Raw genomic sequence first — 19,257 nt, 5'->3', positions numbered from 1 at the left:
CATCATTTATACTATGGAGATTTCAAAATGATGACCTAGTTAAGAAACTATTAAAGAACTACATCAGAAAATTTATGATCACTTTATAATCCCCCAGTGGTTTTTTTTTTGTTTGTTTGTTTGTTTTGTTTTGTTAATCTTCACCCGGGGATATTTTTCCATTGATTTTTAGAGACCGGAAGGGAGGGGGAGAGACAGATAGAAGGGAGGGGGAGAGACAGATAGAAACATCAATGTGAGACACATGGATTGGATACCTCCCGCACCCCAACCAGGGCTGGGAATCGAACCTACAACCAAGGTATTTGGCCTTGACTGGAATCAAACTTGAGACCCTTTAATCCTTGGGCTGACGCTCTAACCACTGAGCAAAACAGGCTAGGGCAACCCCACTGTTTTATGTAAATTGTTGATGTTTAAGGCAAAAACTAGAATAGAAAAATGTAATAACCCAGTCTTATTTTCTGGATATTTTCAAAGGGACAAAAGTTGTATGCTCAAATAATTCAAAGTCTTAATTTCAAAATGAAAACTGATTTTATTCACTCATTCACTAATCAAACACATTCACTGAACCACTACCATGTGCCAGGCAAAATGTAAGGCACTAGAAATACCAAATGAGTAAGACAAATTACTTTCTTCAATTATTCAATTGTATATAACATTTATCATTTTAAGAATTTCAGGTGCACACAAAGTATTTTTAAACCATAGTCACTTTAACTTTCACCTTACCCGAGTTATTTTTTTTCTCCTCAAAACTACCGGGACCATCATCTTTATGAAGAGAAATTCTAAGCTTAGTGATCTCTCAAACTCTGGGCAAAATACTTCTCACTCCTGACTGTGTCTTTACTACTATTACACTAGCCACTAAGCTCAGGACAGGATGTTATTCATCTTCATGACAGTGCCCGAACCATAGCACACAATCAATGCCTCTGGAATTAGAGGCCCAAAACTTGATACTACTATATAGGTAGTATACTGTACACGATTGTAGTGTAAAACTATTTTGGCTCAAAATCTGAGTTTCAATGTAATGTATAAAAGTGACCACAAAGGATGGCACACTGGAAAACAGTAAATAATCATTTGCTAAATCAAAATAACAACAACAGTACTTTTCTTCTATTTTTTTTTTCAGTTGTCATTTTTTCTAAATCATTCTTATCTATTTTTGGTCCCCCTTTTTCCTGCTCCTGTGATCACTGGAACAATATTAATGCAATTCTAAATTCAGATAGGTGTTATTTAATTTCAGCTCCTGAGTTCCAAATGCATGTGTTAAACTGGGTTACGGCATGGAGATTACCAAAGACAACCACATGCTTTAATTTTTTGTTGTTGTTAAGATTCTATCAAGACCAAGCAGGTTATAACAAAAGATCTGGTATACTGAAAAACAAATTATGCAAGAGAGATGAACATTTACATAGTGCTGAGTTATCAACAATGAGTAGCAGAAATCCTTTTTCAGAGATCTAAAAACTTCCCAGACTCTCCAGGAGATCTAAACATTCTTGCTTAAGGTCAACTTAGATGTAGTTATGTCATTAATTAGTACTGCCCTGGCCCAGTGGCTCAGTCACCTGGAGCATCATCCCGTTCCATATACCAAAAGGTTGTGAGTTCAATTCCCAGTCAAGGCACATACTAGTATCTAGGTTCAGGGTTCGATCCCTGGTAGTGGGGGCACATTAAGGCAACCAACTGATGTTTTCCTCTCTCTTCCCACTTTCCTCTCTCAAAAGAAAAACAAAACAAAAAAACAACAACAAAACAACACTTAGTTTTAGGGTTTGCTGTTAAAGTTCCCCATAACTTCTGGATAACAAGTCTGTCCCAACTACATAGACTAAGTGCTATTATACTGAAATATGTTCTAGCACAGGATTCCAATGAGTGGGAGAATGTTTCACTCCCAGAGTCTGCACACACTTTGGATTGTATTTTAGCCAATATATGTATACAGTACCCATTAACCTAAGTTGGAATCAGGTGCTAACAGTTGAAGACTACAGAGGGCTAAGGTACTCATGCCCAGTGATTATGAACCATAACAGATCAGGGAGCAGGGTGTCACAGGAGTCAAAGATGGATTGTTAACAAAGGAAGAATAAACCGGACTTTATTACTGACATATCAGTCCAGTATTTAGAGGAATGACAACTCTTACAATGGTACTTCATTTCCTCAATGTTACAAATATTCTGGTACCATCTTTAGGGCTACCTGAAAGTTTCTGTTTATATAGATACTAGTGACCCGGTGCATGGATTTATGCACATTGAAAGGAAATTAGAAGGTGGCAGGTGGGGCGGGACTGGGCAAAAAGGGCCGGACACGCCCTGAAGCCAACCTCCCGTGGTCCCTCCCCAGCATCTGCAGAATGAGCGGGGTCCCTCCAGCAGGTGGGGTCCCTCGGCCTGGCCTGCAGGCATCAGGCCAAAACGGGCTCTCCAACATCCGCCGAGGGGTCCCAGAGTGCGAGAGGGCACTCTGCAAAGTTACTTTCATACAGGGTGTGGAACGCAAACTCAAGTGTGCAGTAAACCAGATTTGGGGCCGACAGTGCCCCAGCAACAACTAACCCATGGCTAAAGGTGGAATCGCAAGGAATCAGGCTCCCTCCTCTCTGGTTTCAGGGTGCGTCACCCAAGAACCACCACTGCCAAGTCACTGTAGCTCGGCAACATGTGCACAGAGCGTCTGCCCGCTGGTGGTCAGTGCACATCATAGTGACCAGTCGGATGGAGGGAGGAACACTTAGCATAATAGCCTTTTATATATACAGGCAGTGCTCGGGTTACGTCGGACTCGACCTATGTCGTTTCATGGTTATGTCACTATCTCCCACTTATTTATATTAAAAAATAAAGTTCCGTCATTTCGACGTATGTACATATGTGCTTTATGTTTTTTATTATTTATTTACCACAAGGTCAGGAATTGTTATCTTTCTTTTAAATTTTTTTTACTGTTTCACTTCATTACGTACTGCTGTTTATATGCTCCACGTGAGTGACGTAGGTGCTTATGTAGGTGGGTTCTGACTTACGGCAAAAATCGTTTTACGTCGCAACCGTAGAAACAGATCTCTGACGTAACCCAAGGACCTACTGTATAGATATTTTCTAGAACTTCTCTATAGAAACTAAGGAAAGAATAAAGAACATAATTGCCTATTATCCTTATAATTCATATTATTACTTATTAAAAAATTTCTAGAAATAACTGCAAGAACAGTTATTTCAATCTGTTGAGGTAGCCTGGAAAACAAACCAAAATATTGTATGGGCGACCTGAATAGATAGCTGCATTACCTCATGAGAAAAGAAGCTAGGTCAGAAGAGGGTGATTACTTGCAGTATATGCTATTTACCAATGTTTAAGAAATAAGTAGTGAAAACTTGCTTACTAAAGAGTAGGCATCAAGTTAGATAACTGTCATCTATTTATTTCTGTCCAATAATATTTCCCATTGATCAAAGCGCTATTAAAAGTAAAACAGCTAGGTTATATTTTCAGAAATCACAAAAGTTGCATTGTTAATATGGCTATCACCAATACCTTATATATAAATTAAGGTCCAGAAAGTTCAGAATTTATCCAAATTATATAAATATGTTTCTTGTGCTTAAAAAAAAAATCAAACTTGAAGGAGTTGTATACCAACTTGTAGATTCAGAATAAAATTCCAATGTACCATGCTCATGCAGCCTGACATCAAACTGGTGTGAGACCTGAATTCAGCTTGGCCAACCTCTACCTATATACAACCAAAGGTGCTATAAAATGCCAAAATGATACATGACGACAGGAGAGATGTAAAGAAATAAGAGCACTGTTTCTACCACATTGATAGCTCACTCCTATAAGCACTTGCAAGGCAAAAGGCATAGCAGAGTCCTCTTGTTTTCCCAAATAAGCATAAGCTTAAAAGAAAATATTTGACCTTCACATGTTCTTATCAGTTAAGAACATATTTCAGAATGTATGAGATTATAATCAGCTTTGTAAATGTGTCTTCTGAGCTTATTCATTTACTATTCAACCATCCCAGGTGAAAATGACATTTATGACAATGCTAATGCTACTTTGAGCCAGGAGCATGAAATCTGTAATGTTTATCAGCTTAGGTCTATATCAAAAGATATTTGCAACAGTATATATAGTAAGCTCCTATTTGTGTAAAATAAGGGAGCTATATTTCATTTAAATATGCACAGAAAGTTACAAGGGCACACCGACATTTCTAACAATGTAATGATGAGAAAATGAGACAGAACAGTTTGGTGAAGGCCAAGGGAGGGAGAAGTGGAGGTAGATGGAGATAGGCAAAGGGGGGAGGGGGAGGTAAGGGGGGGGCACCTGCAATAATGTCAACATTAACAATTTTTAATAAATAAAAAGAAGTGACACAGACTAGGATGGGAAAGAAACCTACTTTCACTATTTAGTTTTTTTAATAATGTTTATGAAATATTTTTCAAGTAAAAAAAGATATTTGATACTGACACTACTACTACTATAGGACATACAGTTTGTTCTTTATTCCACACTCAAAGAATTAAGATTCATATAAATAATATAATTTTAAATATCCAGATTCATTCTAAATAAAAAATAAAGTTTACTCCCCAATCCTATCTTTATACTAAAAATAAACAACAAAAACACTTTGTTCTTTAACTTTTGGGTAGAGATATACTAATCATATGTGTTATTTTCATGGCTAATGAAGTTCAAGTGTTCACTGGTATTACTGCTTAAGTTCTAAAAAGCCTGTAAAATCTCCCATCTTTGTCTTCTATAAATAACTGGATAAAATTTGAAGTTCACAAGAAATTTTCTACCATATACATTATAGAGATTTCAATGAATCCCACTATTCCAACAAACAGAAATAACATAAAATACAAAAGCACAAAATAGAATGACAATGCTTCTAAAAAAAAAAAAAACATTAGAAAAGGTAATTCAGTTTTAATTTATTTTTATCACGTTTTCTTCATGATCCAGAGATTTTTAAATGCAAAGAAAATTAACTTTTCATGATATGTCAGGGACTGGCACTAAAAAAATTTTCAGACTGCAAATGAGTTATACAAATGAAATATCAAATGGAGATCCAGTTATCAAAATGAAAGCACTCAACATATTAAAAGTTCACAATTATTTGTTTAGAGCACATAAAAAAGTCAGCTTGCTAACCAACTGTTTGATTTTAAAGAACTATTGCAGAGATCTGAAGGAAATAGATTAGTTAACATAAAGATTAAAGGGCTTGAAACAAGTATTAAAAAGAAATCTGTGCCTTTATTAGAATGGTGTTAGGCTTTAAATATATGAATTTTGGTAATTCATTTTTTATAAGAAATGACACTACAGAACTGCAATACTGGTCCAACAGTCTTGTCTTTACTTTTCCTTTAAAGCAACAAACAGAATGCGAATAATCAGAAAGCACTAGCAGGCATCAGTTAATCCAAGATACTAGCTTCTTAGTTCCAAAAGCACTTGCAAAGAAAACCATTGGGGCAGCACAGGGGGATGGCAGCAATTCATAATAACTGGAATCCCACGAGCATGTGTGTACATCAAGTCTCATGAGGCTATTTTTTTAATTTATCCTTTACTTGGTCACTTTTTTTGTACTCAAATACTAGTTTTTCTTTGACTTTTTTCCTCAAAGTATAAAAAGTATGAAATATAAACAAGCTCTTGCATTGCACACTTAGAAGTGCACAATTCAAGCATTATAGAGCTATCTACATACTGATAAATCCCATCAAATCTTGGATAATTCAATAATATACAAAATATCAGGACACAGAAAGAACTAAAACCCACTTCTTTTTGTTACACATAAGATTCAAATATTCAACCTAAAGAAAAACAATCATTTTGGCGCTCCTCTACATTCGCATGTTGATATATTTATTAAAATATTCCTGTATAATTATGTTTGGTCTTATTATTTCAAGTCAGGTTTAAAACTTCAAAACCAGCCATCCAGACAAAACATGTAATCAGAAAGATGATTTCTTTCCCACCTCCCTAACCCCAATAACTAGGAAGCCAATTTTACGACATGACTCCAAACACTGGATTGTGGCGACAAATGCTAGGTCCAATTTCTTCATAATCCTTTTTGGTGTGGCATACTTGGTAGAACTCAGGCTGAAAATAAAAACAAGTATTTTCATAAAGATAAAAAATCTACCACTTTTCAATTTGCTTTAAAATAGATTTGTTAAGTCTAAAATGTTTATTAGTAGTCCATCCACAGTACTTGAACAAAGCTTAGAAAGTCCAGCAACCATGACTTAAAATCACCTATACATCTAACTCAGAACTGAAAAGGAGCATTTAACTTATGTCCATCAACCTCCTCAACACCTATTTGTCTTAGATTTTGAAATTTTAAGGAATGGAAAATTGATTTTCAAATGCCAAGACTATTCTACTGAGACTTTCCCAAACTATATATTGAATCAATAATCTACAGAAGCAGCATTAATCTGAAGTACCAACAAATCACTCTTAGTGATGCTACAAAAACTTGTAGTCAATTTGCTTTCCTCACTCAAGGTCTGGTATAGACAGACTATTCAATACTCTCTCCGTTATCTAATTTCTCAAAGGGCAAAGCTACAAACTCAACTAGCTATATGGCACAAGTGAAGACAACTAAAATTAAGAAAGAAAATACTTTTACCTCTTATTGTTAAATGGTTTTAAATTTAAGGTTGTATAGTTTTTAATAATTCAGATAAAAGCACCTGTGCACTATGAGATAAAATACCCATATTTAACAGGCTAATGATGTTAAAATACCTTTTTAAGAGGCTTTAAGATGTTTTGGTTTGGGAAGAGGGCTCTCAGAATTCCCTTTACTTAATTTAGACCAGGTACATGCTATCCAGTAAAACATTACTCTTAACTCAATGCTTTTAAATATTTGCACAGAGAAAACAATGGCCTTCTGATATCTGCATTATCACAGGGTTCAAAAAATTTTCCCTACAGATACATTTAAAAATTCTAAATGCTCACTCTAAAAAAATGTCCAGCAAGCAAAGAAAAATATGGACATTAAATCCAAATGACTTGCACTTTTTAAAAATACTATGTACATATATATCCAATTTTAAAACTTTAAAACATTTTTTTAAATTTCTCATTTTTCTAAAACTTAAGTATTCAAGGATTCTTCTATCTAAAAAAAAAAAAAAAATTAAAAAAAAATCAAATTATAAAAGTAAGCTTCTTCTCATTTACCGTGGAAGCCAACATCGATCCTCCAAACCAAACTGCATATCGCTGCATGTGGTGTGTAATGACTTGTACATCAATAGGTTTTGGCTAAAAAAAAAAAAAAAAAAGAAAAAAAAGTAAGATCGATTCAACAGTATATTAAAATAACAGTTTCTTTGGATCATTTGCCTTAAATTTAAATTTACATATATCAACTGTAATGTTTCACATACTTGAAAATAAGTAAAACTTTAAAAGATGTGAGAGGCACATTGGGCAAAACAACAGAGTAGAAAAACATTAAGCTCATTTTTTTAAAAGCATAACCACACTGAAGTTGGGGAAGGAACTACTCCAAGTAAGTTGTGAACATAGGATTATGACTATGCCCTCAGGCTTAAGATTAAAAACTACACAAATATTGAACTCTTGTTAGTAGGCCTATTTCTCCCAGTGGTATGAATCAACAATTCTGAAGCTACTATAAAACATAGCCAAGGATAGACCAAAAACATAAATATATTATAAATAACAGAAGCCAGTTTTCTCACTGTCCGAGAGGGCATTACAAATATGGAAAGGTAAAAGGCTAGAGCAAACCTCTGGTATTCTGGAACTGGCAGTATCAGCATGAATTCAGTTTTTAATTTACATAGAGAACTAGATATAGATGTTCATACACACACACACACACACACACACACACACACCCTAGCTCCAACCGCCAACAAGGCTTAGAAGCATTGACACCCAGTAGCAACGAATATATCTAATGTCCAAAACTTGATTTCCTAATAGCATTTTCCACTAAAATGAACAAGGGTGCCTTGGGGAGAAAAGGGCTGATTCCTGGTTTGGAGAAGAAAATGTACAGGATGAGCGTGGAATATCTTGCTGTGCCAGAAAAGTAAGAAAGTGCTTGAAAAATACTGGGACCACATCCAAAAAGCTACTTCGAATGGCTCCCATTGGCCAAATCTTAGAAAATTTGAGCATCAAAAGTAATGATATTAATAATAATATTAATGTCGATATTAAATCAAAATGATATTAATGATATAGCTATGGAATAACATGAGAAATCAGTTTCTACAGATATGAATGAATGAATGAAAGAAAGAAAGACTTTTCCATAAGTAAAATGAGACTAAAAAACATAAAAGGAATGATGGAATTTGCAAAATACCACTTGGCAACTACCACCGTAATAACTATCAAAGGAAAGAAATATGGGTGTTAAAATTAGAGGTTAAAAGTTTGATGAGTATCAGGATAGTTACAGAGTCTGAAAGTATCTTCCCATAAGATTCTCATTACATGTTAAAAAAAAAAAATCACCTTATAGTAGAAAAACCTGAAAGACACACCTTTAACCAAGTGATCTAAATTAACATACAGGACAAATCATATCATCTGTCTAGCAATAAATGCATTGAAAGGACACATCATCACTTCTGTGGCATTACTACCAAAAGTGCATAATCTGAACCTAATCACGAAGACACATCTGACAACCCCAAAATGAGAACCATTGCAAAACCAAATGATCTCCACTCTTTAAAAACATTAATGGTTAAAAAAGACTAAGTAATTGTTCCAGACTGAAGCGACATGGCAACTAATTCGAACATGTAATCCTGGACTGTATCCTAGATCAGAAAAAAGTATGTATTTTTTTCCTTTTGCTATAAAAAGAACAATAAGCCGAAACCGGTTTGGCTCAGTGGATAGAGCGTCGGTCTGCGGACTGGAAGGTCCCAGGTTCGATTCCGGTCAAGGGCATGTACATTGGTTGCGGGCACATCCCCTGGTGGGGGTGTGCAGGAGGCAGTTGGTCGATGTCTCTCTCTCTCATCGATGTTTCTGGCTCTCTATCCCTCTCCCTTCCTCTCTGTGAAAAATCAATAAAATATATTTAAAAAGAAAAAAAAGAACAATAATAATAGAACCAATGAAATTTGAATCAGATCTATAACTAGATAACATACTGTATTCAAGATGATTTCCTGATTTTAAAATTGTGATATCCTGTTTTGGGGAAACACACTTTAAACTATTAGAAGTAATAGGCCACCATATATGCAACTCATTCCCAAACAGTTCGGAAAAAAATAATTTTTCTATGTGTAGGTATACGTATGTAAACATAAAAATATATAAAATACTAATATTTGGGGCATCTAGGTGAACAATATATAGGAATTCCTACTAGGTTTTGCAATGTTTCTGGTAAATATGAAATTATTTCAAAAAAAGTTTACAAGTCATAAAAAGATGCGGCTTATTGTTTTTTTATTTTTGGGTCAAAAAAAGCTATTTGGTTGCCATTAAAAATTACAGATTAAAAAGGAATAATGCCAGATTTAGATACAGATATATAAAAATTTATGAAGATCTATAAAATGACTATCAAGTAAAATAAAGGGGAAAGAGGGAGAATCCTATATCAAGTTTTCCCAATATCACTAGATGTCAGTATAGCACTGTTCAGCAAACCCAGGGGGTGGGGGGTGGGGGGGAGGGAGCCCTCCTTTCTTATTTAGAAATGTACCAGAAGCTTAGAAATATATTAAACAATTTTACTTCATTGAAATACTAAAAACAGCATTTATTTTCTCATTTCATGTAGCTATAATGAATCCTATAAACTGAACCACCGATTTTCAACTGGTGAGCCACAAGAATTTTTAAAGCATGTAATACCTGACTATTTAGTCAGAGACATTGACCTCTTTTCCCTTAGATTGTCAAATAAAAAAATGACAACAATCAACACAACAGCCATCCAGTGTGAATGAATCAAAATTATAACAATTTTTTGGTCAGATGAGCAAAAAATATTTTTTCTGGGGGGCCGCAGAATTATAGTAATTAGTTTATGTGTGCCATGAAATGAAAAAGGTTGAAAATCACTGAACTCTTAAACATACTTTTTAACTGAACTTCAAGGGGTAGGATTAAAATAATCAAAATTTAGGGGCTGAAAACAGTCAGCTGTCATGTAATTTCTCAAAAGGCAGCAAACTCTAGAGTGTTGTATTTTACTGTAATTTTGACTGACTGTAGTATCCCTCATTCTTGGTAATTTTCCAGTTGAATAAAATGTGTTTTATTTAGCAACATATCTTCTGAATTATGTTTTGTGTCAATTTTCTACATTTAACAAGGATGAAACATAAATCTCTTTCACAGCTACAAGAATATTTTCCAGAAATGTAGACAATATCCTAGAGGAATCAAATGGTCAAGAATATAGATATGAATGTTTAATATTAATCATTCTCCATTAGAATATCCAACAGTTCCTCTTATTTTCCTAATAAAAGCAAAAGTTGGCAGACATTTCCCATCCCTATTATAATAATCAAGGCACCCTCAACCTTCCCAGCAATTATAGAAAAAAACCAACCTTCAATCTACCGCCACTCAATTCCTCACTTAATTTCAGCCTGGCATCCACAGTTCTTTTCAAATCTCTTTGCAAGCGACGTCCGAAGTCCCTGAACATGGTTGACCCTCCAGAGAGGACAATATTCTATATTAGTGGAGAAAAGTAAATAAATAAATAAGCAAGCATGACCTTTATTTTAAAAGAATAAAAAAAACTAAAGATATAAGAAATGGTAATAAAATCCAATTATATCCTTTAAAGAGAAGTTTTTTAAACGCAATATTCAACAATGGACAGAAAATAAAGAAGCTTTTAAAAGTATGACCTTGAATAACAATTTAGCTGTAAATACTGACCTTGTAGAGAGGACGTCTAACATCAATAGGACAATTCTGAATTACTTCATCTACAACTTCTGAGATAGGTTGAGTAAAGTCTGGATTAGCAAACTGAAAAGTAAGTAAAGTTGGATATATAATAGAGATTAAATCAATATTGACTTAAATGTCACAATTAAAAATGAAGTTTTAAAAACGTTATTATTTTTAACTTCATTTTACAATGATTTAAACTATCAAATCACTTTCCATCTCAACTCTACCTTCCTAACCAGTCTGTTAAAAAAAAAAAAAAAAAAAGAATCTGAAGTTATAACACAAATGTACCTACTACCCCAAATAACCTCGACAACCTGAGAACCTGTCAACAGCTTAAGATATATAATTCTCAAAACCCGGACAGAAAATATTAACAATATGACAGAAAATATGTGCTATAATATTCATTTTAAAAAATGTTATCAATTTGTTAATACAGAACTTGCAAATTCTCTATACTGATCTTTGTTAACCATACTCTTCAGTATTTAACTAAAACAATAATACACACACGAGGTAATACTTTCCCTACCTTTAAGATAGTTTATCTGCTATACTATGAGCAAGTAAAATGCAGGAATAGGGTCATTCATTCCTGTGCTGTAACTCTGTGCCCTTCTCACAGTTTTTAATCAAGAATATACAGAAATGAAAAATGTATACAACATTTAAATCTTCCCATAATCTGGATCCACACACACAAAAAAATCTGATTTAGAAAGAAATTAAGTCTGATTTAAATATATCTTTTGAAAAAGCTCAGGGGCTATAGTGCTATAGAACCTCAGGTGACAAGTAGAATAATATGAAGTAAAGCAGCAAGCAATGAATATTTAGTAAATAAATTAAGGAAAATATAATTCACAGTAAACAAATTAACAAATTGTTGAAAGTTATTCAATACTTTAATACTAGAAGGCTCAACCTAGGGTCCCTATTAAGATTATTTTTAGGCCTTTTCTTTCACTTTCAGCAAAAGGATGTCTTGCTTCCAAATGCTCCCTGATCAGGTCTTCATATTACCGCAAGTGGCTATCAGAGGAGGAATATTTTTCCTCTCCTCTGAAAAATGTATAGAGAATACACCCAATGAAACACAACAATCCAAATAGTTTTGTCAAAAATTTATAATTTCCTTAAAAAGAAAAAAAGAAAAATACTAAACCCATTCCTCCTAAAAATAATTCTTGTATTTGTGATGAATTTAACAGTTCAAAAATAAATATCCTTACTCTTTCGTACATTTTATCTTCAACTGTTCAAGTTCAGATGCCTATCCCTTCATCTAATCAAAACAAAAAACAGAGCAAATCCTTCAAATGACAGAGGAACTATGACAGAAATATCTAAAACTACAGAAGAATCTTAAAATTCACTTGGGAAGTGACCCAGTTAATTTACATAAAAAAGGTCTATTCTCAAAAAATACAGTGAACTGAACACACATCCTATCCTATATAATAAAAGCCTAAAATGGTTAGTGTCCAGTTGTACATTCAACCAACCAAAGCGTAATCTATAATAATAAAAGGGCAATATGCTAATTAGATCAGATGTCTTTCAGATGTCATTCCAAACATCCATCCTGACGAAGCCCGGGCCAGAGGGAAGCCAGCCCGGATCCTGGGTGCCTGCGGCAGCCCAAGGGAAGCCAGCCAGGGTACTGGGTGCCTGCGGGGGGCCAGAAGGAAGCCAGCCAGGGTCCCGGGTGCCTGTGGGCGGCCCAAGGAAAGCCAACCCAGATCCTGGGTGCCTGCAGCAGCCCAAGGGCAGCAGACTGGGTCCCCGGTGCCTGCAGGCAACTGGAGGAGGGAAGCAGCCCGGGTCCCGGATGCCTGCCAGCTGCCAGAGGAGGGAAGCAGCTGGGGTCCTGGGTGGCTGCCGGAAGCCAGAGGAGGGAAGCCCGAGTCCCGGATGCTGGAGGGAAGCCGCTCCCGGCAGCCAGGGGAAGGAAGGCCTACTCTTGCACAAATTTGCATGCATCAGGCCTCTAGTATGCCAATAATATGCTAAGGCTGCTCAACTGCTTACTATGATGTGCACTGACCACCAGGGGGCAGACAGTCGACCGGTCGACCAGTGACTATGGCGTTCACTGACCACCAGGGGGCAGACGCTCCGACTGGTAGGTTAGCTTGTTGCTGGGGTCCTGCAGATCGGGACTGAACGAAACTAACCAGACACGCCTGGAGTCCTCCCGCAGTCCGTCCCTGGCTGGCCAATTTTCTGCGTCCCTGCCCAGCCCCTGATCAGGCACCAGTGGGGTCCCTCAGCCTGGCCTGTGCCCTCTCACAATCTGGGACCCCTCAGGGGATGTCGGAGAGCTGTTTTTGGCCTGATCCCGCAGGCCAGGCTGAGGGACCCCACTGGTGCACGAATTTGTGCACCAGGCCTCTAGTATCTAATATTGTTCTCTCTCTCTACTAAAAGCACCACTAAAGATAACTTTTTAAAAGGCATAATCCCAGGAGGTCCACACTATGAATTCCCAACTTTCATCCATCACCAAGGCAACAAGCTGCCTCTATCACACCATTCCCCTAAAACGGTTCCACCAGAACACCAATAATTTGGATGCAAAAAAACCATGAGTGCTTCTCAAGTTTCCTCTATTACCATACTGTATTAATGGGCACTACTATTTAACCTCACTTCTTCAAATTCTCACTTCTTTTAATGTTAACAGCATAATCCTTTGGCTCAGCTGCTCCCTTTCTGCACTCTTCAGTATTCTTTGCAGGCTCCTCTTACTCTGCCTGTCCATAAAGTGCTGGTGTTGACTAGGGCCCCACTCTTCCCCTTATTCCCACTCCACATCTTTTCCCTGACCATTCTCTTCCTTTGTTCCGTATGTGCTAATAACTTCACATCTATCCTCACTTGAAAACACACTAGTTCAAAATCCTTAGAACCCAAGTGTTCATTTTGCAATCCTTTAAAGATGCATAATAAAGTAATCTCATGTTTTCACCTCACCTATTCTTCCCCTTCACTGTTCCTAATCGGAGTGGATGGCATAACATCTAATTACGATACAAACCTGGGAATCATCAGAGATTCTTCATATTTTTACTCTTCTCACATCTAAGCATCAGTAAGTCACGTTGCTTCTATTCGTTCTCTCTCACCTTCTTTCTCACTCTCATTGACCTACTAACATTTAACTTTCATCTGAAAAACTGCAATAAACTCACCTGCTTCCAACACAATTCACACCTCTATTCTAATCTATCCAACCCAGTACAGCCAGAGTGATTTTTTTAATACTGCACATAAATCTGTGTCATTTTCATGCTGAAGTTTTCTGCACGACTACAGAATCCAGTAACTCCTTTACATAGCATATTAGTACCTCATGAACACCAATCTGGATCTATCTCCTACTACTCCCTTTATACTTTTACTAGAGGCCCGGTGCACGAAATTCATGCATGGTGGGGTGTGTGTGTGTGTGTGTGTGTGTGTGTGTCCCGGGGATCGGGCCTAAACCAGCAGTCGGACATCCCTCTCACAATCCTGGACCACTGGCTCCCAAGTGCTCACTTGCCTGCCTGCCTGATCGCCCCTGCCCCCCCCCCCCACACTGGCCTGGTCGCCCCTTACTGCCCCCCTGCCAGCCTGGTTGCCCCAAACTGCCCCCTCTACCGGCGTGGTTGCCCCTAACTGCCCCCCCCCGCCGCCAGCCTGGTTGCCCCTCACTGCCCCCCCCCTGCCGGCCTGGTCACCTCTCATTGCCCCCCCTGCTGGCCTGGTCACCCCACGCAACCTGCTGTTCAGTCGTTTGGTCATCCCTCACTAACCCCCCTGCCAGCTTGGTTGCCCCATGCAGCCTGTTTTTAGTCGTTTGGTCGTCCCTCACTAACCCCCCTGCCAGCCTTGTCGTACCACACAGCCTGTGTTCAGTCGTCTGTCCAGTTGTTTCGGTCATGATGGCCCCTCGCTTTTTATATATTAGGATTATCTAGTTCTCTTATATCGCAGGACCTCTACCCAGCTTATTTCCTCTGCCAGATATATATTCCCCTAGCATAACTGCCTAACAAACATCCACTCAACCTTTAAGTCTCAGTTCAACTGTTATCTCCTCTAAAAAGTTTCTCTGGTTCTCCCAAGCAAACTTAGATGCTCTTTGCTTCTATTTCCTCACCTGATGCATGCATCCATTAAAGCAACTATACCTATTTAGGTATTCATCTCTCTTATTCTTTAAGCTCAGTAAGAGCAAGACAAATTAATTTTTGAATATCCAATACTTAAACTGAGAGCATGACAATTATATCCACTTATTATTTGCTAAATGTGTAAGCAAGAGTAGGCATTTAACTTTAGTAATTCTATTAATAAAGTTGTTTCTTATAAGTTATAAGAACTTTCCATTATTAAAAGCATGTATTTTTCATTAATTTAATATAGCCTGTATGTCATTAACATTTCATAGAGACAGAGACTATTTTGCTAACAATTAAATATCTTGTGACAGTCAATTGGTTTTTTTATAATGGTCATTTTACATATTTTATTTAAATCATCAAAAAGTTTAAGGACTCCCCTCTTTCTATGACCCCACATAAGCCACAATTATTAAAGGTTTCATTTTTCTAAATACATGAATAATAGTAATATTTAGCCTGTTTTGACAAAGGCCTTTTTAAAAAATATATATAACTAACTATAGCATTTTAGTATACAAAAAAAAGTTCCTGAGATTAACTCTCTTGAATAATCTTATAGTTCACTGATATTTTTTGCTGAGTATTATAAAACAATTCCATCTAAAAAAATTACCTCTGGATGAAAGAAGATTTCAGGTCCCAAGAATCTCTCATAACCAACATCAATGGAAAATTCTTTCTTTGAGATAGCATTGATTCCAGTATACTGTTTAATCCACTTCGATCCATCTGTGTCATACTTGTTAAATTCTTTTACTAAATCTGGGCAGACATAACTATAGCGCTCCTAGAAAAACAAAGAAACAAGCAATTTATTCCTCTTGTTTTAGGAAAAGTACAAAAAGTGGGGAGGGGCATATTTTCAGTAAACTAGAAACAAAAAAATCTTTAGAAAATTAGAAAATTAAGCTAAAGAAAATTTTATGTAGTAGAAATAAACAGTTCACCTCCTGGCTTCATATATAAATAGACGGATTTGATAAATGAAAGAATCAAGTTCTACTATTTCAATGTTATTTCAAAAAATATTCAAAAATGTCTTCCAACATTTTATACTGTTTTAGTAATTAATGAACTCTATATTCTAAAAAGAAGAGAAAGCATAAAATATACAGAACTAAAGAATTATTCATAATTGATAAATCCACACAAATTAATGTATATCCTTAGCAGGAATAAAAGTGATTATAGTCTAAGTAAATAAGCAGAAGAAAAAAGGCTAAAAATATAAACTATTCTTTTTCACTATATCACCTGCACAACTGAATTGTTGCTTATCTGGTTATATGTCCCAGGAAAAAGCTATCATCTAAAATGCAATTCAAAATGTTATGGGTTATAATATTCTATTTGTAATTTATGGACTCCTGACTTCCAACCTCATTGTTTCTTTTTAAAGAAAAATACATATTTCACGTATCAATTATTCTACCCAAGATAGATACAAACATTATTATTGATAATCAAAGGATATAGAGAGAAAGAATATTAGAAAACAAAAGGCAATTTGGTTAAGTTATATTAGGTCTTCTTTCTCCAAACCTTGGAAATAGTAATTACATAGTAATGATCTTTCCCCGGCCAGGGTGGCTCAATGGTTAAGCATTGATTGATGAACCAGGAGGTCACAGTTTATTTAATTCCTGGTCAGGGCACATGCCTGGGTTGTGGGCTCGATCCCCAGTAGGGGATGTGCAATGTTCAATGATTCTGTCATCATGATGTTTCTATCTCTCTCTCCCTCTTCCCTTCCTCTCTGAAATCAATAAAAATGTATTTTAAAAAAAGAAAAAAATAATCCTTAAAAAAAAGGCATTCAGACTGAGCATCAGTATTCTCTAAAATAGATTTCTCTAAAATAGATTTAATTCAAACTCCACAGATTTCCCAAAACTGTTAAAACTGTAGTGTTCATATTGTTTACATATTTAAGAATAATGTCACCAACTGTAGAGTGATGTTTGGCAGCCATTTAGTAATTCCTTTACTATCTAGAAAGTAGTAAATTTATTTTCATTCCCAACCTTTAAAAATAATCATATAAAGACTAGTGGCCGGGTGCACGAAATCCATGCACAATAAAAGGGAATTAATTAGAGGAAATATTTTAATATTGCTATTTGCCCTTTCTCTATAATAGAAGTGTCAGAGATTAAAGAAAATTAGTAAAATGTACATGAAAATCTCCCTCCTGTCAGAGTCTGGAGCTTGCTGTGGGACCCAGAGTCAAGTCCCCGCCCACCCGTGCGCGCCTCAAAATCATGGGAGACCCAGACCCGGCCAGCCCCACCCCCATCAAGTCCTGCAGAGCAGGGGGCACAGCCTCAGGTCCCCCAAGCCTCACCGGGTGGGGGGCGCAGCCTCAGGTTCCCCGTCAAACCCCGCCAGGTGGGGGACACAGCCTCAGGTCCCCCGGCCCAGCGCCGGGGTAGGGGACGTGGCCTCAGGTCCCCAGCGCAGCCTCAGGTCCCCCAGCCTGGCATCAGGGTGGGGGGTGGGGCCTCAGGTCTCCCGGCCCCAGCACGAGGGCGCAAGGGCATGATGACCATTTGCATATTAGCTCTTTATTATATAAGATAGGCAAATTAATTAAGTTATTTTTGCCAGGTTAGATTTCCTTTTACATATTCCAAACATATGTGATAGGCCCAATGAAATTTTGTAGGTATGTTGACAAATGATAAATGTAAAAAATGATGCTCAGTATTTTGATAGTTTGTATGAAACACTGAAATAAGGAAGATGTATGTAGCATACAAGTTAATAGAATACTTACACAGCCTTCACATTTTTCTATTTGCCATTAACACTTGAGCTAACTATGTCAAAATCAATCAATTAAATCAAAATAATTTTGCAACAGAAAACTTTCAGAGTAAGGAATTCAGTGAAGAAATTGAGGTTTGAGGACTCTGAAGTGAACGAGTTTATTTTACAAAAGGAAATAATCATGAAAATGTATGTCAGTCCTCTCAAATGTTAAGATGTGAGGAAAAAAGAATTGGTAATCCCCCAAAATTTCCTTACAAGAGATACAGAGAATACACACACACACACACACACACACACACACACACACACGTAATTAATAATTTGTAACTGGCTAACACATGTTTTTAAGTACCGTTCTTAAGAATTTTTCATGTTAATATTTTAAATTTGATTTTAATCTCTAACTGAATTACACCTCATCACTCTTTACCTTTACTGCCTTAGCAGTTTCCAAGGATTGCTCTGGAGGGATTCCTACTTCTCGGTCTCTCAGCAATTGCTGAATAAAATATGTTATATCTCGTCCTGCAATGGGAATGTGCTTAATACAGCTGCCAATCACATAACCTTCAGCCTAGGGGGAGGAAAAAAGAGTATCAAATTTACTGTCAATGTTTTCAAAATTAATATAACCTAAATAATTAGCTATTAAAGACCAATACCTCAGGTTAGTGTAGTTATATCTAAAGTATTGCTTTATCCCAGGATAATTCTTCTAGTCTTTATTTCTCAATTGTATTCCCCACAATTACTTATCATAGAGTTTATAATACTGTACAGTAACAAAAATGAATGGCCAGCAACTTAACATTCTCTCATTGATGAGTTTATAACCAAGACTGAAATAACTCAATAACTTAGAAATAATGACTTTCTTAAGTAGTAATGTTTTAGATAATAGACTTCAGATGAGATGATTTTTTAAATCTTCTAAAATTTTAATAAAAAATTTAGATTTCATCATAGGAAATTTGATCATTAAATCAAAAGCTGGCTATCATGTTTCCCAATGAAGTAAGTACCAATTTCACAAGCTTCAGACATACCATGCACCATAATAATGCCAAATAATTAAGTTCTGCAGAATTCATAAATTTATTGATCCAAGTAATAAGAACAAAAAATAATGTAGCAAAATTAAATTTCATTAACAAATGAAATGTCAGAGATGTCCTCATGTGCCCATGACAATATAGTAGGGATTGAATTAACCCTCTCATCTTAAAAACAGGACAAATTTTATGAAGTTGATTTTCAGATATTAGAGAATAGATCAGTA

At 36.3% G+C, this 19,257-nt stretch overlaps 1 protein-coding gene across 1 annotated transcript in view; it reads right to left on the bottom strand.

Annotated features, from left to right (window-relative positions):
• Nucleotides 1-4,958: 4,958 nt before the first annotated feature.
• Nucleotides 4,959-19,257, bottom strand: part of ACTR3 (actin related protein 3) — a 64,118-nt gene continuing 49,819 nt past the window's right edge. The window contains exons 7-12 of the mRNA XM_079782461.1: nucleotides 18,409-18,552; nucleotides 15,820-15,993; nucleotides 11,014-11,106; nucleotides 10,676-10,801; nucleotides 7,291-7,374; nucleotides 4,959-6,189 (exon numbers count right to left, since the gene is read on the bottom strand). Coding sequence (XP_079638587.1) covers nucleotides 6,094-6,189; nucleotides 7,291-7,374; nucleotides 10,676-10,801; nucleotides 11,014-11,106; nucleotides 15,820-15,993; nucleotides 18,409-18,552 — 717 coding nt within the window. The 3' untranslated portion in view covers nucleotides 4,959-6,093. The remainder of the gene's footprint in view (nucleotides 6,190-7,290; nucleotides 7,375-10,675; nucleotides 10,802-11,013; nucleotides 11,107-15,819; nucleotides 15,994-18,408; nucleotides 18,553-19,257) is intronic.

Source organism: Cnephaeus nilssonii (assembly GCF_951640355.1).
Source record: "Cnephaeus nilssonii genome assembly, chromosome: 10".
NCBI lineage: Eukaryota > Metazoa > Chordata > Mammalia > Chiroptera > Vespertilionidae > Cnephaeus > Cnephaeus nilssonii.
This window is presented reverse-complemented; position numbering and strand designations above follow the sequence as displayed.